The 18,884-nt window shown below is 50.0% G+C and overlaps 1 protein-coding gene across 6 annotated transcripts in view; it reads left to right on the plus strand.

Moving 5' to 3' along the window:
* The first annotated feature begins 3,799 nt into the window (after window positions 1-3,799).
* The window catches only part of TCTN1 (tectonic family member 1), a 31,984-nt gene continuing 16,899 nt past the window's right edge, over window positions 3,800-18,884 (plus strand). For 2 of the 6 annotated variants that reach the window (XM_070066192.1, XM_070066193.1), the window contains exons 1-4: window positions 3,801-4,094; window positions 8,351-8,471; window positions 16,304-16,434; window positions 17,470-17,621. In XM_070066192.1, the coding sequence (XP_069922293.1) occupies window positions 3,881-4,094; window positions 8,351-8,471; window positions 16,304-16,434; window positions 17,470-17,621 (618 nt within the window). In that variant the 5' untranslated portion in view covers window positions 3,801-3,880. Of the gene's footprint in view, window positions 4,095-8,350; window positions 8,472-12,818; window positions 12,965-16,303; window positions 16,435-17,469; window positions 17,622-18,884 lie in introns of those variants that run through there. The other 4 variants (XM_051826552.2, XM_051826553.2, XM_051826555.1 and 1 more) reach the window with 3 other exon arrangements.

Raw genomic sequence — 18,884 nt, forward strand, 5'->3', positions numbered from 1 at the left:
GCACAGATTTAAGAATTTTTACACCAAAGTAAACTTGGTTTAATTCCAATTTCCATCCATTTTTTTGCAGTCCCCTTGGACGTATTACTTCATTTTCAGAAAAGGTCAAATGTAAATCGGAGACCATTCAAGAAAGTGAAGCGTGCACAAATAGCCCTGATGCCCTGCAGAGCAGGAATAGAATGCGGTATGCAGAGTGGGGAAGTGGGGAGCGGGAGAGCGGAGCAGTGAGCACCTCTGCTTCTCGATACCGATCTAGAGCCCAGTCACCCAGCCCAGAGGGCTGAGCCCATTCTTCGTCCTAAAAGGCCTGATCCCCGTGCAGCCCCACCCAACTCCTTCATACGAGCTGGATGAATCTGCCTCCCGATTTATAAGGTAGTCGGGTCAGGTGGATTAAAATGGATGGATTTACTTAATCCCTGGGGAAGACGGGCACCTAATCCTAAACACGCTAGAAGCTATGACTTTCGCAAGACAACAGTTGTATGAGTAATAATGACCAATTCACCTTAAACCACACCAAAGAGCAGAGTAGTTGATACTACCTTGTGATGTCAGCCTTAGTTTTGTTTTTTCTTTTTAGCCTCATTATTCCTCCTACTTTTTTTTTTAAACATTTTTTTTTTTTGACAGGTAGAGTGGACAGTGAGAGAGAGAGAGAAAGGTCTTCCTTTTGCCGTTGGTTCACCCTCCAATGGCCGCCGCGGCCGGCGCACTGTGCTGATCCGATGGCAGGAGCCAGGTGCTTCTCCTGATCTCCCATGGGGTGCAGGGCCCAAGGACTTGGGCCATCCTCCACTGCACTCCCGGGCCACAGCAGAGGGCTGGCCTGGAAGAGGGGCAACCGGGACAGAATCCGGCGCCCCGACCGGGACTAGAACCCGGTGTGCCGGCACCGCAAGGTGGAGGATTAGCCTAGTGAGCCGCGGTGCTGGCCATCCTCCTACTTTTTAAGGCAGAGACAGAGATGGAGAGACAGAAGGAGAAAGGCAGACAGAAAGACAGGGAGCCCCCATCTGCTGATCATTCCCCAGACGCCTGCAGTGACTGGGACTTGGCAAGGCCGCAGTCAGGAGCCTGGAACTCAACCCAGGTCTTCCACGTGGGCAGCAGGGACCCAGTCACTTGAGTCATAGCCTGCTGCCTCCCAGAGTCTGCATTGGCAGGAAGCTGGAGTTAGGCCTTAAATCCAGGTTCTCTGATAATGGGACGCAGGCACTGCTAGGCCAAATGTTCGCCCCAACTGGTAGACATTTTACTTATTTTCATTTTATTTGAAAGGCAGAGAGAGAGAGAGAGAGAGAGAGAGAGAGAAGAGATCTTCCATCCTTTGGTTCACTCTCCAAATGCCTGCAACAGTCAGGGGCTAGAGCTTCATCCGGATCTCCCACGTGGGTGGCAGGGACCTGAACACTTGAGCCATCAGCTGCTGACTCCCAGAATGTCTTTAATCAGGAAGCTGGACTGGAGGCAGAGCAGCAGGGACTCAGCCCAGGTACTGCAGTAGGGAACGCGGGCATCTCAAGTTGCCTCTCAACCACTGTGCCAAATGCCCGCCCCCGGTGGACGTATTACATGACACACATTCACGCACAGCCTAAATGCTAAGGTGTGCGGCAAAGCACAGACCTATATCTTAGCCACTCCATGCCCTTCTTAAATGGGAGACCTCCTAGGGCCAGGGCAACAGGAAGGGAGACAGAATGCTCTGGATTCCAAGATGAAAAAAGCCCGGCAGAAACGGGTCGCCCATGAAATGAGGAATCCCAGGTTTGCAAACGGCGTCTGAAGGATGCACCCTCATCGTGACTCTGACAAAGGCCAATGTCAGGGGATTCCTTATGGGCCATCCAGGGAGTGTGCGAGATCAGACATTTCCCAAACCACGCTGCTCCAGGTGGAATCACGGCATGCACGTCAGGCTTGAAGGAGACCTCAGAAGTCATAAAATCACAGACAAAAGAACTGTGGAGCACAAAGACACTTTGCCGGAATTTCACCCTGAGGCCTAAAAGTTGAAAATAAGACAAAATAATTCACAGACATTAAGGAATAAAAAAGGGCCAGGCATATGGTGCAGCAGTGGACTCCACCTGGGACACACACATCTCGTTAGCTGTTTCGGTCCTGGCTTTGCTCTCAATTCCAGCTTCCAGCTGACGGACCTCTAGGGAGGCAGCAGGTGGCGGCTCCAGTGGTTGAGTCCCTGCCTCCCCTGGGAAACCTGGGCTGAGTTCCTGGCTTTGGACTGGCCTGCCCTGGTTGTCACAGGCATCTGGGAAGTGAATCTGTGGGTGGAAGACGTTTCTTTGTCTTTGCTTCTGCCTTTGAAAGAAGGAGGGAAGAAGGAAAGATGGAGGGAGAGGAGAAGGAGGGAGGGTTGAAAGGAAGGAACGATGAAAGAACAAGAAAGAAAACTAAAAGAAGCCTGGGAATGAGAGGTTTAAACCAACACGAACAAGTCCTGGATCTACAAGCTCTGAGATAAAGGTTTGGAAAATATATATATTTTTAAAGGGAAGTATTTCATTAGTTCGTCATAAAAAGTTTCAGGTGCAAAAGCAAACTCTTGTAGGAAAATTTGGAAATATCTATGACACATCTGTGTGATCCTGATATATATATTTTTAGAAAATGTATTTATAGGTTCGGTGCTGTGGTGTAGCCGGTTAATGCCCTGGCCTGAAGTGCCGGCATCCCATATGGGCACCGGTTCGAGTCCTGGCTGCTCCACTTCCCATCCAGCTCTCTGCTGTGGCCTGGGAAAGCAGTGGAAGATGGCCCAAGGCCTTGGGCCCCTGCACCCACGTGGGAGACCAGGGAGAAGCTCCTGGCTCCTGGCTTCCGGTCGGCGCAGCTCCAGCCGTTGCAGCCATCTGGGGAGTGAACCAGTGGATGGAAGACCTCTCTCTCTCTGCCTCTCATCTTTCTGTGTAACTCTGCCTTTCAAATAAATAAATACATTTTTTATTTGAAAGGCAGAGTTACACAGAGAGAGGGAAAGACAGAGGAGGAAGACGGGGGAGAAGAAGGGAGGGGAGGAGAGAGAGTCTCCCATGTGCTGGTTCACTCCCCAGACAGTTGTAAAGGCCAGGGCTCGGCCGGGCTGAAGTCTGCGGGAACAGCACTGGGTCTCCCACGTGGGTGCAGGGACCAGCCGCTGCTGCTTTCCCAGGTGCAAAGCCGAGAGCTGGGATCCCGCAGGTGCTCATGTGGGATGCTGGCACGGCCGGCGGCGGCTTACGCGGCCGGGCCGCAACGCGGGCCCCTCCAGTCATACTTGTAGGCAGCGTCTCTGGAATGCACCGGGAAGACGTCTGATTACCTAACTTTGCTACGGGCATGTAATAAGTGAGCTGTGTCCTCGTGTATTGTTCAGCATTCTTCCAAACTGGTCGATTCGTAGTTACAAACTGCCCGTTTTTCCCTTTAAGACTTACGCACTGTTTTACTTATTGTCAAACTTGCAAAAAAAAAAAAAAAAAAAGTGATTATCTGACCCAGAAGCTCCCTGGCGACCCTCCGCGATGCGGCTAAAACCGAAAAAGGAGAAGTCAACGGCCACAGGGTCTGGGCCGGGAGAACTGAGGGGCCGCGGCGCGTCGGACGTCCACGCACTCGTTAAAAACCCCGAGAGCCGGGCTGGGCGCTGGACTTACGGATCCGCCTGGAAACCCGCCGCTCCCAGTCGGCGCCGCAGGCCGGCCGCGAACCCCAGCCGGGTTCCCGCGCCGCCGCCTCGGCCCGCCTCCTGGCGCGCGCCCCGCCCCCTCGCGCTGCCTTGTGGGCTTCTTCCCGTGGTGCCCCGCGCCCGCGGTGGCGGTTGCCGGGCAACGAGCGGCCCCTCGCGCCGGCCGCGCCGGGGTCCCCGGGGACTATGGGGCTGCCGGGCCTCCGGCCGCTCCTGCTGGTCCTGGCGGGCTGCTGGGCGGCGGTGAGGGCCCAGACCTCGGCGACCCCGGCCGCGACCTCGGACAACTTCACTGAGGCAGCCCCGGCCACTTTAGGACCGTCCGTGTCGCCTACGCCCCCCGGAACCTCCCGAGCCCCGGAGCCCTCCTTCGGCTCCAGGCCCGCGCCGGTCACGGACGGTGGGTGCCGGGCGCCGACTCCTGGGGGTGGGGGTCCACCGTGACTGGAGGGGGCAGCCGGGTGAGGGTGCGGCGCTCCGTGGACACCCGCGGCGAGCCGGCCGTGCTGGGTGTCGCCTGGGCGTCCGTCCTCTCGGTCACCGCGGGCGGCCGACGTTACTGTCCACGCGTGCAAGGGCGGCGGCCGAGGCGCGGGGAGCGTCAGCCACGCGTGTGGCGGCCGATTTCCAGGCCGACCTGACCTGGGCGACTTCGGGGTGGGTGGGGGGTGTCCGTGCGACCCCTGGAGTCAAGGGTCGTTAGCAGTCAGATTTTTAAACGGGTTTGTATCCTAAAAAAAATTAATCCTCTGAATCCAGAGGGGATTGAGAGGAACCTCCGTAAGGTGTGCGGCATTGTTTTTTATTTGTATTTTATTTTATTTTAAGATAAATATTTATATATATTTTATTTAAAAGATTTTATGAATCTTTATTGTATTTTATTTTATTAAGTTACTTTGCAGGTGAAATGCATAGCACAGTGCCCCCTGCACAGTGAGTGGTTAATCCGTTTTTATTTCCCCTCTTGAGAGAAAAGTCGATTCTGAGATTGAGTAAGGCAGAGTAGTAGTAAATTTAAAAAGCCCCATTGGCTGACAGCCTGCACTCTAGTTCCTAACTGTTATTTCTTTCTTTCTTTTTTCTTTTCTTTTTTTTTTTTTTTTTGACAGGCAGAGTGGACAGTGAGAGAGAGAGAGAGAGAGAGAGAAAGGTCTTCCTTTGCCGTTGGTTCACCCTCCAATGGCCGCTGCGGCCAGCACACCACGCTGATCCGATGGCAGGAGCCAGGTGCTTCTCCTGGTCTCCCATGGGGTGCAGGGCCCAAGCACCTGGGCCATCCTCCACTGCACTCCCTGGCCACAGCAGAGAGCTGGCCTGGAAGAGGGGCAACCGGGACAGAATCTGGCGCCCCGACCGGGGCTAGAACCCGGTGTGCCGGTGCCGCAAGGCGGAGGATTAGCCTAGTGAGCTGCAGCGCCGGCCTCTGAACTGTTATTTCTATAAAAAGTCCTTTATAAATTATGAGTAGTCTGTAAGAAGAAGTACAAAGATGTTTCTCTCTGAATAAACGGAACTTAAACATTTTAACCTGTTGATTTGATGAGTTAATGGAGAAGTTAGGTCAGTGGTAAATTAGGACAGCATAGTTTCCGTGCCCAAAATTCCCTGAAGTTGTTGGCCTGGGTTGTCTTTTACCCGTGTAAGGACCCCATCCGTTAATGCACTTTCTTCCCAAGTGAAGTGTTCCTGAACCATCATGATTAGGGTTTGTGTTTGGGGCTGCTTTTCCAATACGGAGGGTGAATCTGTACTTGTCCTTTTTGTTTTAAAAGAACTCCTCTTTAGAAATAGGGTGGCAAGAACTCATTTATTAACTGCCTGCCGCGTGGCAGATGCCAGGCCGTGCAGTTCATCCGTGTTGTCCGTGCGATGTGGGTATGGTTAGCTCCATTCTTCACGGAGGTGAGTGACTGGTGCGATTTCAGGTCACACAGCTGCTGCGTGGTGACGCAGGAGGCTGGCTGGCAGTGGAGAACTGGGTGGGCGTCTGCAGAATGGGTTGCAGGCCCGCTGACTGCATCTGAGCTCTGGGCGTTAGCACCCTGGGAGGTCTTGGGAGGCCCAGGGCGCAGGAGAGCCGCTGCTGAACAGACACTTCTTGGGTGAGGAAGTGCACTCCCGTCCCGGACAGGTGGACAGGTGACCTTTTGGTTCCTAAGTGGGGTCTGAGCAGGATTGCTTCATCCTTAATAGTCTCACTGCTGTCTACCAGGGTTGTAAGTTTTGAAAACAAATCGCGGTTGTAATTTGAAACACACAAGCTAGGAAACCTGAATGAAAAAATAGCATTAGCCCCAGTGTGTCATTATTTCACTACCCACATTATTCTCTTGGCTAGAGAAAAGCCTGTAAACTTAAGGGCGAAACATTTACATCTCAAAGTAAGAAGAACGTTGTGTGCATTGGCAGAACCTTCCCCTCTCCCTTTTCCCGGAGTCTGTTTTACCTTTCTTAGGTTATATCTTTCTAAATCTCACTTTGTGAGATAATTCATACGTACACACAAGAATGTTGTATGGGCCCTCTGCCAGCATTTGCTTTGAGATCTTTTGTCCCCCCACCCATGTTTGTTTCTTTTTGCCTGTTTGAAAGAGTAACAGACAGAGTGTTGGTTTGCTGATTGATTTCCTAAATGCCTGGAGTAGCTCCAGTTAGACCAGGCTGAAGCCTAGAACTCCATCCTTGTCTCCTACGGGGGTGTCAGGGACCCGAGGGCATCGTCTCCTGCCTCCTGGGATGCCTGAGTAGGAAGCTGGATCTTGAACCAGTGTCTGAGATGGGATGCGGGTGTCCCAAGTGGCGGCTTCCCCGGGGTCACAGTGCAACATTGCAGATAAGATGAGTGAATCGCAGAGGGAAGACCTCTCTGCCTCTGCCTCTGCCTCTGCCTCTGCCTCGCTGAAGCTCTGCCTTTCTAATAAATAAGGTCTTTAAAAAAATGATGAAAGCCTTGATTTTAACCCCAGCAATAACCACCATGAATTTAGTGTTTATTATTCTCATGCTGTGCTATTTCTTTTTTATAGTCTTTTGTGTTTTAAGTGTTCGTTCCATTTGAAAGGCACAGCACAGAGAGATCTGTCACTGATTCACTCCCCTAGTGCCCGCAAACGCCAGGAGCTGGCTGGGAAGAAGCCAGGAACTCAGTCTGAGTCTCCCATGCGGTGGTAGGGACCCAACCATCTGAGGCATCGCCTGCTGCCTCCCAGGGTGCACGCTGGCTGGAAGCTGGACTGGGAAGCAGAGCGGGACTTGAAGCCAGGCGCTCCTGCGGCCCAGGCAGCATCCTAGTAAGCGTGCCGAGCATCGGTCCCGTCTGCTGAATTGTTAAGGTGTTTGACAGGATGAAACTCGGCACTGAAAGTCCAGGTTATCATTGTCACTTAAAAGCTGCTACCCCTCGGGGGCCGGCGCTGTGGCATAGTGGGTAAAGCCGCTGCCTGCAGTGCTGGCATCCCATATGGGTGCGAGTTTGAGTCCCGGCTGCTCTGCTTCTGATCCAGCTCTCTGCTGTGGCCTGGGATAGCAGTGGAAGATGGCCCAAGTCCTTGGGCCCCTGCACTCGCATGGGAGACCTGGAAGAAGTTTCTGGCTCCTGGGTTTGGATTGGCCAGTTGGGGAGTGAGCCAGTGGATGGAAGACCTCTCTCTCTCTCACTTTTTCTCTCCCCCACTCTCTCTCTCCACATACACACACTCTCTGTCTCTCCTCTCCTGTCATCTCTCTCTGACTTTCAAATAAATAAATAAATCCTTTAAAAAAAAAGTTGGTACCCCTCGCTCATGCATTATTGTCTGAATTACCAAAGATATTCCAGCACTTGAGCAGGTTTGCTGCTTGCCTAAAAGCCTGTGAGTGTGAGTTCGACTTCAGAGTTGCAGACGTAAGTGAACAGTGAGGCACCACTGAAAACACTCTCTCCGTGCGGGCGTTAGGTGGTCCCCCAAATTGTGTCCAGAGCAGAGGCTTAGGAGCCTGTGATTGTGAACTGCTGGCTCTTGTGAGCAGGCAGGGGTTTCACGTGTGCTGGCTCTTTGGCCTGCTTTTCTTTTCTTTTTCTTTTTCTTTTTTTTTTTTTTTTTAAGATTTATTTTATTTAGTTGAAAGACACAGTTACAGAGAGTGGTAGAGACAGACAGAGAGGTCTTCCATCCATTGGCTCACTCTCCAGATGGCCGCAACGACCAGAGCTGCGCTGATCCGAAGCCAGGAGCCAGGAGCTTCTTCCCGGTCTCCCACGCAGGTGCAGGGGCCCAAGCTCTTGGGCCACCTTCTGCTGCTTTCCCAGGCCCTAGCAGAGAGCTGGATCGGAAGAGAAGCAGCTGGGACTAGCACCAGTGCCCATATGGGATGCTGGTGCTTCAGGCCAGGGCTTTACCCGCTGCGCCAAAGCACCGGCCCCTCTTCGGCCTGTTTTGAAAATTACTTATGTTTGGGTTGCATATTCACTTACCACATCAGGTGGAGCACAAGCAGAACTCCCTGGGTGAGTCCTGGTCAGCCGCTGTGGGGTGCTCCGCCTGACCGCCTGCTGCCCACCCCACCCCACAGTGCAGAGAAGCGGTTCTTCTGGTGACGCTGGTGTGTGGTGGTGGCGGGGGCAGTCACCTCCTGCTGACTGTGCTGCTGTGACCCCTGCCCTTCTCCCTGCAGTCGCTGCTCTGTGTGTGTGTGACCTGTCCCCAGCACAGTGTGACGTCAACTGCTGCTGTGATCCCGACTGCAGCTCCACGGATGTTAGCGTCTTTTCTGCCTGTTCAGTTCCAGTTGTCACGTAAGTCTATGACACGTGCAGGTTTGACAAGATTTGACCAGGAAAATAAAATTTGGGGAAAGTGAAAACTTCCCCAGACTGGAAAACCCAAACCTGATTTCCTATAGTTTTCACCATTCAGAAGCTGTGTTGTCCAAAGCAAGATGTAAATGAGTAGCTTTCTCTTATTTGCATCCAGCCAGAGAGTACAGGCAAAAAAGAGAGTGAAATCTAAGGAGTATGATGAGATCTCTCAGTGTTTGGAGGTAGTCATACTCCAGTTTGACTTTTTCATATTAGTGAATTAGTCTCGTGTGTAATACAGGCTGACAATTGTAGTTTATACCTTTTTTTAAAAAGATTTATTTTAATTATTTGAAAGGCAGAGTTACAAAGAGAGGGAGAGACACACAGAGAGACCTTCCATCTGCTGGTTTACTCCCCATATGGCTGCAATGGCCAGGTCTGGGTCAGGCCAAAGCCAGGAGCTCCAAGCTTCTTCTGGGTCTCCCATGTGGGTGCAGGAGCCCAAGCACTTGGGCCATCCTCCACTGCCTTCCCGGGCCACAGCAGAGAGCTGGCCTGGAAGAGGGGCAACCGGGACAGAATCCGGCGCCCCGACCGGGACTAAAACCCGGTGTGCCGGCGCCGCTAGGTGGAGGATTAGCCTAGTGAGCCGCGGCGCCAGCCCTCAAATAAATAAATATTAACAAAACAAAAAACAACCAACACTTGGAAAAGATTTATTCAGGGTAGGATCAATTCATTATTCAGAGAAAGCTAATTTAATTTAACTTGATAGTTTTAGCAATTTATACTTGGCTGATTGAACCCTTTATAAATTTTTAAATGTGTTTCTCATTGTATTTGAAAGGTGGAGAAAGATCTTGCATCTATTGGTTGACTCCCCAAAGGCCCACAACAGCCAGGGCTGGGCCAGGCTGAAGGCAGGAGCCAGGATCTCAATCCAGGTCTCTCATTTGAGTGGCAGGGACCTAAGTGCTTGAGTTGTCGTCTTTGCCTCCCCAGGTGCATGTTAGCAGGAAGCTGGATTGGACCCAGGTGCTCTGATATGGGATGCAGATGTGCCAAGTGGAATGCCCCAAATGCCTGCCACCCCTGGCCTTGAGTGAATCCTTTTTAAAAGTATAATGGGTTGGGGCCGGCGCTGTGGCGCAGCAGGTTAAAGCCCTGGCCTGAATTGCCGGCATCCCATATGGGCACCGGTTCTAGTCCTGACTTCTACTCTTCCGATCCAGGTCTCTGCTATGACCTGGGAAAGCAGTGGAAGATGGGCTAAGTCTTTGGGCCCCTGCACCCAGGTGGGAGACCTGGAAAAAGCCTGGCCTAGCTCCTGGCTTTGGATCAGCGCAACTCTGGCCGTTGTGGCCGTTTGGGGAGTGAACCAGTGGATGGAAGATATCTCTCTCTCTCTCTCTCTCTCTCTCTCTGCCTCACCTCTATCTGTGTAACTAACTTTCAAGTAAATAAATATATCTTTAAAAAAAAAGTATAATGGGTTTTATTCTGTTAGGATCTTTTTTTTTTTTGACCATTGGGAAATCAAACCTATTTTTAATATTGTAAAAACTGTTGAAGAATGGGTTGTTGCAATTAGGTTAATTTTCTTCTGGCTACTTGGACTACAGCTTGAGTCTATTGAAAATCATTCTGCTTGGGGCAGGTAAAGCTGCCTCCTGTGAGGCCAGCATCCCCTGTGGGCGCTGGTTCAAGTCCTGGCTGCTCCACTTATTTTTTTTTCTAAAAAAGATTTATTTATTTATTTGAAAGGCAGAGTTACAAAGAGGCAGAGAGAGTGGGGGTCTTCCATCTGCTGGTTCATTCCCCAAATGGCCACCAGGAGCCAGGAGGAGCTGGCAGGACTTGAACTGGTGCCCATATGGGATGCCGGCCACAATACCAGCCCCTACTCCACTTCCAATCCAGCTCTGCTATGGCCTGAGGAGGCAGAGGAAGATGGCCAAAGTCCTTGGGCCCCTGCACCCACATGGGAGACGTGGATGAAGCTCCTAGCTTCAGCCTGGCCTAGCCCTGGCCATTATGGTCATTTAGGGAGTGAACCAGTGGCTGGAATAGCTATCTCTGACTCTCCCTCTCTTACTCTGTAACTTTGCCTTTCAAATAATATAAATAAATCTTAAAAAAAAAAAAAAAGTAAGGGGCTGGCACTGTGGCATGGCGGGTAAAGCTGCTGTCTGTGCTGGCATCCCAGATGAGTGCTAGTTCAAGTCCCAGCTGCTCCACTTCTGATCCAGCTGTCTGCTAATGGCCTGAGAAAGCAGTGGAAAATGACCCAAGTGCTTGGGCCCCTGCATCCACGTGGAAAACCTGGAAGAAGGTCCTGGCTCCTGGCCTTGGATTGACCTGGTTCCGGCTGTTGCAGCCATTTGGGGAGTGAACCAGCGGATGGAAGATCGATCTCTCTCTCTGCCTCTGCCTCTGCCTCTCTGTAGCTCTGCCTTTCAAATAAATAAATAAATCTCAAAAAAAAAAAAAAATCATTCTGTTCAACCTGGATGTGCAGGCATCTGGGGCGTGGACCAACAGATGGAAGGTCTCTCTGTCTTTTTTCCTCTGTTGCTCTGCCTTTCAATCTGATTTTTTTGTTTAAATTTTTCTGCTCCTGCCTCCATAAGTACAGAGGCTTGAGTGTAGGATTTCTGCTCCAATTTGGGACCATTTTTTAGATTATATCTTTTATTAATCTGTATGGTATTTTAGAACAGACTGTTTAGAACGAGGGTCAGTGAACTTTCCATGCAGGGCTGGATAGTATTCTAAGCGTCACAGGCCGCTGTGGGTCTCTGTAGCTAGAACTGTGAGTGGGTTGACTGTGTTCCAGCAAAAGAGCTCTCAGCAAAGGACCTCACTTTTTTTTTTTTTTTTAAGATCTTTATTAACAGGTGCTTCAGTTTGTTGACTTGTTTGAAACTATCAAGTTGTAGACTTTTATTCCAAATTAAAAGTCAGTTTTTTTAAGAAAACTTTTTTATGTGTTTGCTTATTTTAAAGAGAGAGAGGAAGAGACACAGAGAGGCTCGTTCACTCTCCAAAAACTGCAGTGGCTGGGGCTGGGCCAGGCTGAAGGCAGGAGCCTGGAACTCCATCTGGGTCTCCCATGTTGGTGGCAGCATCCCAGGCCCTTGGGCCATCTTCCGCTGCTTCCCCAGGCACATCAGCAGAGAACTGGATCGGAAGTGCAGCTGCCAGCACCCATATGGGATGCCATCCTCCCCACCAGAACGCCGGCCTCAAGTCAATTTCTTAAAATCTTCACTTGACCAGTTATGAAATAGTTTTAAAATCTTTTTAAAGGTATCTCGAGAAAAACAGACTTCAAAAAAAAAATACATGTTAATCATTACCAAAAAGAGAAGTGTTCAGGTAAAAAAAATTAACCGAATACTGCATAGACAAAGCGGAGTTCTAGTAACTGGTCAGTGGGAAAAAAGCAAGTACTGAGTTCTTTAGCTCCATTGTAGGTTTTGGAGTTTTTCTTGTGACTTTTTCCTACAACCACAATTTAAATTCTAATTGAGATTTCTTTTCTAAGATTTTTTTTAACTGAAAGAGTGACAGAACTAATTTTTTTTTTTAAAAATTCATCTTATTTTTTGAAAGGCAGAGTTACTGGAGCAGGGGTTGGGGTAAGAGCGCTTGAGAGAGAGAAATTTTCCATTGTTCACTCTGCAAATGGCTGCAATAATTGGGGCTGGGCCAGGCCGAAGCTGGGAGCTTCATCCTGGTCTCTCACGTGAGTACAGGGGCCCAAGCACTTGGGCCATCGTCTGCTTTCCCAGGCTCCTTAGCAGGGAGCTGGATCAGAAGTGGAACACCAGGCTGTAAACCGCATCTGTGTGGGATGCTGGCGCTGCAGGCAGTGTCTTAATCTGCTGTGCTGCAACACATGCCCTAGAGAGATTTATCCATTGGTCACTCCCCAAATGGCCCCAGCAGACTGCACTGCGACAGGCTGAAACCAGGAGCTCCATCCAGATCTCCCACCTGGTAGCAGGAACTCAAGGACTTGAGCTGTCACCAACTAGCTCCTAGGTGCATCAGCAGGAAGTAAAGTAGCAGGGACCTGAACCTGGCACTCTGCTGTGGGGTGGGGGCATCCCAGGCAGCAGCTTAATCTCCTGCAGCACAATGCCCACCCCGAGGGTTCTTGTTATGTACATTTGTTAAACTCTTAGCAACCAGTCCTATGGTGTCGTACATTTGTTGGTCATTAGATGAGAACTTCATGGGCACAAGGACCACCAGTGTCCAGCACAGCTCCTGCCACACAGTTGGCCCTCATTTAACATCCTGACTGATTCACTTCCTCTCCCACCCACCTTCCAGGCAGCAACCAGCCACGACCTGGAGAGCCCTGGCTTCTGCATCTCCCTGGCCTTCTCTGCCTTAGAATCTTTACTCCTCCCCAGGCCTTTCTCGAGCACTTTCTATATGCTGGCACCAGGGATGAGTTCAACCGGAGCCTGCCTTCAGTGAGTCAGGGAGACAGGGGAGTGCATGGTCGATTCTGCACCGAGCTGCCTCTGGCTCGGACACCCAGGCTAGGGGAGGCTTTCGAGAAGAGACGATCTGAGCTGAGCAGCTCCCAAAGGACAAGTAGAAGGTGGCCAGCGTGGCATCAGGGAAGGCGTTCAGGTTGAGGGAGCCTTGTAGGCTAAATCCTGGTGTGATGGAATATGGCCTGTATGCTTGCCTGTAGGTAACTGAGGCCTCGTGTGTGTGTGTGTGTGTGTGTGTGGCCTCGCGTGTGCACAGGAGTGCACTGAGGGGTTTGGACTTTGTCCTGAAGTCCTCAAGAGGAGGGGGCACGAGAGGGTCAGATTCTCATCTTGTGTAATTCTGCAGCACACACACACACACACACACACACACACACGGCAGATTATTACAGAGGGGCCTGGGAAGGCAGGGCCCAGGAGGAAGCCATTGCAGGTGAGGACTAAGTGGGTGCCCCACCTCCTCTGGAGGCTGTGACAGTGGACTGTGGGACTGCCACCGAGATGCTGCACAGGGTTGGAGAGCTGGCTGACCACAGGGCAGTTTCCTTCACTGCATCTCCTGGGTTTGTCCGGTCCTGGTCCCTTCTACTTGATAAGTGTCACAGCTCATCTTGTCGCTTGCTCAAAACCTTCAGTCGCCCTCTCTCCCTGTAGACTTGCTGCTTCAACTTCGGGTCTTGTTTCCTGTCCATTCCTACCTTGAACCCTTTGCTACAGCCCAGCCTTGGCACTCAGCATTTCCCAGAGACCGGATCGAAAGTGGAGCAGCTGGGTCTCGAACCAGAGGCCATATGGGATGCCGTCGTTTCAGGCCAGGGCATTAACCCGCTGTGCCACAGCGCCGGTCCCACTTTTTTTTTTTTAAGATTTATTTTATTTGAAAGGCAGAGTTACAGAGAGAGGTAGAGGTAGAGATAGAGAGAGGTCTTCTATCCACTGGTTCACTCCCAAGATGGCTGCAAGGGCTGGAGCTGTGCCAATCTGAAGTCTAGGAGCCAGAAGCTTCTTCCAGGTCTCCCACAAGGGTGCAGGGGCTCAAGGACTTGGGCCATCTTCTTCTGCTTTCCCAGGCCATAGCAGAGAGCTGGATCGGAAGTGGAGCAGCCGGGATTAGAACCGGTGCCCATATGGGATGCCAGCGCTTCAGGCCAGGGCTTTAACCCGCTGTGCCACAGCACCAGCCTCCATTCTTACCTTTTTTTTTCTTTTTTTTTGACAGGCAGAGTGGACAGTGAGAGAGAGAGACAGAGAGAAAGGTCTTCCTTTGCCGTTGGTTCACCCTCCAATGGCCGCCGCGGCCGGCGCACCGTGCTGATCCGATGGCAGGAGCCAGGTGCTTCTCCTGGTCTCCCATGGGGTGCAGGGCCCAAGCACTTGGGCCATCCTCCACTGCACTCCCTGGCCACAGCAGAGAGCTGGCCTGGAAGAGGGGCAACCGGGACAGAATCCGGCGCCCTGACCGGGACTAGAACCTGGTGTGCCGGCGCCGCAAGGCAGAGGATTAGCCTAGTGAGCCGCGGTGCCGGCCATTCTTACCTTTTGATTCAGCAACTCTACTTCAGGAAGTAGCATATCCTGAGGAAATAATTGGAGACATTTATAAAGATGTTTGTATAAGGAGGTCATTATAACATTATGTCATTATAACGTTATGTGGGGAAAATTAAAAACAACCTAAACCAGCAGTAGCGGATTGCTTGAACATGTTGGGTGAATAAGCTGGTATATGATGAAGCCATTTAATATAATATTGCAAAAACATGTTTGATGACCTGGGAAATAATTTGGCATTATTAAATGAGAAAGGACTTAAAGCAGTTTGTAGAATATGATTCCATTTCTTCCATGACTCTTCTCCGTACCATGTCTGTATCTATTCAGTTGATTATAGTTTGTGAGATCTAGGATTGGTTGAGGACTTGACTGTACCCTAACTTCTAAGCCCTAAACCTTCCAAATGACTTCACATTTTGTTCCCACAATCCTTTGAAGACAGCTTTATTCTAGACAAGGAGTTTTTGGTTTGTTTGGGTACAAACAGTTGCACAAAAAATTTGTGTAGTTGATTTTTTCAAAGTCTAATGGTTCATTATACCCTTATCTGTATTTTATACTTGACAAGAGCTCCTTAAAGGTTATCATATTTATCTTGATTTTTTTTTTTGTTAGAGAAAAGTTTCAAATGCCAAACACTTCAACACTTAAGAAATTAAATAGAAATGGACCGGAGAGGGCGTTTAGCCTCGCAGTTAGGACTCCGGACACTGGTATCCGTGACAGAGGACCCGTTCAAATCCCTGGCTGCAGCTTCTGACCCAGCCTCCTGCTGATGCACACTCTGGGCGGCAGCAGTGATGGCTCCAGTCCCTGGGTCCCTGTGACCCACGTAGGAGACCTGGGTGGAGCTCCTGCCTTGGGCATTTTGGCCATTTGGGGAGTGATCTGCAGATGAGAGTTCTGTCTCTCTGAATCTCAAATAAATTAAAAAATGAATTCTGGTGGTGCCGCGACTCAATAGGCTAATCCTCCGCCTGTGGCGCCGGGACACCGGGTTCTAGTCCTGGTCAGGGCGCCGGATTCTGTCCCAGTTGCTCCTCTTCCAGGCCAGCTCTCTGCTGTGGCCCGGGAGGGCAGCAGAGGATGACCCAAGTGCTTGGGCCCTGCACCCGCATGGGAGACCAGGAGAAGCACCTGGCTCCTAGCTTCGGATCAGTGCGCTGGCTGCAGCGGCCATTGGAGGGTGAACCAATGGAAAAAGGAAGACCTTTCTCTGTCTCTCTCACTGTCCACTCTGCCTGTCCAAAAAAAAAAAAAAAAAAATTCCAAGCTGTTTTCTTTTTTTTTTTTTTTTATTTATTTTTTTGACAGGCAGAGTGGACAGTGAGAGTAGAGACAGAGAGAAAGGTCTTCCTTTGCCGTTGGTTCACCCTCCAATGGCCGCCGTGGCTGTGGCTGGCGTACCACACTGATCCAAAGGCAGGAGCCAGGTGCTTCTCCTGGTCTCCCATGGGGTGCAGGGCCCAAGCACTTGGGCCATCCTCCACTGCACTCCCAGGCCCTAGTAGAGAGCTGACCTGGAAGAGGGGCAACCAGGACAGAATCCGGTGCCCCGACTGGGACTAGAACCCAGTGTGCCGGTGCCGCAAGGTGGAGGATTAGCCTATTGAGCCATGGCGCCGGCCCCAAGCTGTTTTCATAACTACCCTCCCTATAACTGTTAACGTAGGACAGTGCAAGCATGACACTTAAATAATTGTGCTGAGATTGTGTGCTCATGCCTTCACACTTGATGTTGTTATATTTAATTTTCAGGGGTGATAGCCAGTTTTGTAGTCAAAAGGCAGCCATCTATTCCTTGAATTTTACCTCAAACCCACCTCAGAGGATATTTAAACTTGTCGACCAGGTCAATCCATCTATTTTCTGCGTTCATATTACAAACTGTAAGTATTTGGATTGATGCATTTTGTGAAACTCTGGAATATAGTTCTTTCAAAGTTATGTTATGGAAAAATATCTTGCTCTTTTAGATTAAAGCAACCGTGTGGGTAGAATGTGTACCTTCTGAGGCTATTCCACAGTTATCTGCAAGTAACTTGTAGAGCTTTGGGCACCATGTTTTCTTTAAAAGTGACTGTGCTTGTTAGTTGTCTCTGGAAATTTTTTGCTTAATTTCAAACATGTTTATAATATGTGGACATAGGTACATGGAATCTGGATTTAATATGTATACATGTGATTTTCTTTTTTTCACTTTATTTCTTCCTGGTGTAATGGGTGAAAATTAGGTTCAGCTTTGAACAGTACCTGTGGTTTCTATTTCCTTTTTCTTTTTTATTTTTACTAAGAATATTTGCATGAAAACAGGATCTTTATTTTTATCTGAGCATTTAGCTCAGAGAAGGTCTAAATCCTGAGTACATGTGAGAGTAAAATGTTACCAAGGCGTCAGAGCCCGGAGACACAGCTGCGGCTTTATCAGTTAAATTCTGTCTTTTTGGAATGTCTGTGTGTATTTTGGTTTGTCCCCCTGTGACTGAAAACTTACATGAATGCTCGGCGATTTTTCGTCTGGATTGATGACTAGCCAGTGAGGGTCAGTGTCTCTGCATCACGCCAGTCTGGTGAACGTACCAGCCCGTTCCCTGCTCCTGGCTCCTCTGTGTGTAGCACTCTGGGCCAGCTGCCCCGTGGAGTTGCTGCAGAGCCTCACGCCCGTGGGCTCCAGAGGAGTTAGCTCTTGTGCTGTGATCTATCTTGTAGGACTGGAATCCATTGCTTCCCCCTCGTTCCAGAAGCAGGCTGAGCCCAGGGCCCCTGTTTATTTGAAAGGCTTCAAGAAATCCTGGGAGGAGTGAACATGGAAGAAAACACTATTTTTTCACATTAACCTTAATGCTCATAAAAACAAAATATTGTAGATGTCGTATATAATATACACATTTTGAGCTGATTTAAAATACTTTTTCTAAAACCAGATAAACCTGCATTATCTTTTATTGACCCGGGAGTGCCTGATGAAAGCAATTTTGATGAACTGGTGAAGACATCCACTGGTTTTACATTGAACACAGAATCAGATGCTGCTCTCGCCCCCAAACTGGATGCCCCCAGTACTGCTAAATATGAGGTGAGCCAAGTCCTTAACGAACCTGCTCTTCCTGTCCTTGTAAGTTCGTTTTCAGTGTTACAGCAAAGCTGACTTCCCAAGACACACATTGACACTATAGACTAGACTTCTGGTTTGTGCCTACAGATCAAAGACGGTGAAACTAACCGTGCTTTGCAGAGGCCTAGCAGTTAAGACATCCGTATTCCATATTGGAGTTCCTGGGTTTGCTACTCGGCTCTGGCTCAAGTTCCTGGCATTTGAGGAGTGAACCAGGGGCTGGGAGCTCTGTTTCTCTTTGTCTGTCTCTGCCTCTCAAATAAACAAATAAAAATATTTTTAGAAGTTGAGAATTTGCATTCTGAACATTGGATTCAGAGTCATTTATTCTGTGGTGTTTGTGTTTCGTCCACAGAACTCTGTCCTTTCAGCATTAAAAGCTGTGCTGCTGCTGGGTGTGTGTGTGTGGGGGGGGGGGGTGCCTGGTCTTCTCACAGGTGTATTTAGTTTTCTGAATCGTGGGAAAATAGGTGCTATTTTTATATCACTTCATTAATCTTAAAAATGTGACACAAATTAACTTTGAGTACTTTTTCAGAAGCTTAAAAAGAATAAAAGCGGCTGGCGCCGCGGCTCACTAGGCTAATCCTCCGCCCTGCGGTGCCAGCACCCCGGGTTCTAGTCCTGGTTGGGGCGCCGGATTCTGTCCCGGTTGCCCCTCTTCCAGGCCAGCTCTCTGCTGTGGCCAGGGAGTGCAGCGGAGGATGGCCCAAGTGCTTGGGCCCTGCACCCCATGGGAGACCAGGAGGAAGCACCTGGCTCCTGGCTTTGGATCAGCTCAGTGTGCCAGCTGCAGCGTGCTGACAGAGCAGCCATTAGGGGGGTGAACCAACAGAGAGGGAGAACCTTTCTCTCTGTCTCTCTCTCTCACTGTCCACTCTGCCTGTCAAAAAAAAAAAAAAAAAAAAAAAGAATAAAAGCAATATTTACAAGTTCTAAAATTTAAAAGTGTGGGGATAAATCAGTAAAAACTGAAAGCCTGCATTTCCCTTCAAACGCACACCGCGGGGGTGGGCGTCGGGTGCAGTGGTTAAGGTACCACGTGAGACACTTGCCCTTGTATTGGATGCCTGGGTGCCGCTTCCAATTCCAGTTCCCTGCTAATGTGCACCCTGAGAGGCAGCAGGACTCAAGTACTTGGGTCCCTGCCACCCATGTTGGTGACTGAGTTGAGTTCTAGACTTCTGGCCTTGGCCTGGCACAGCCCTGGCTGTTGTGGGTAAT

Source organism: Oryctolagus cuniculus, chromosome 21 (genome assembly GCF_964237555.1).
Source record: "Oryctolagus cuniculus chromosome 21, mOryCun1.1, whole genome shotgun sequence".
In the NCBI taxonomy this organism is placed as follows: Eukaryota; Metazoa; Chordata; class Mammalia; order Lagomorpha; family Leporidae; genus Oryctolagus; species Oryctolagus cuniculus.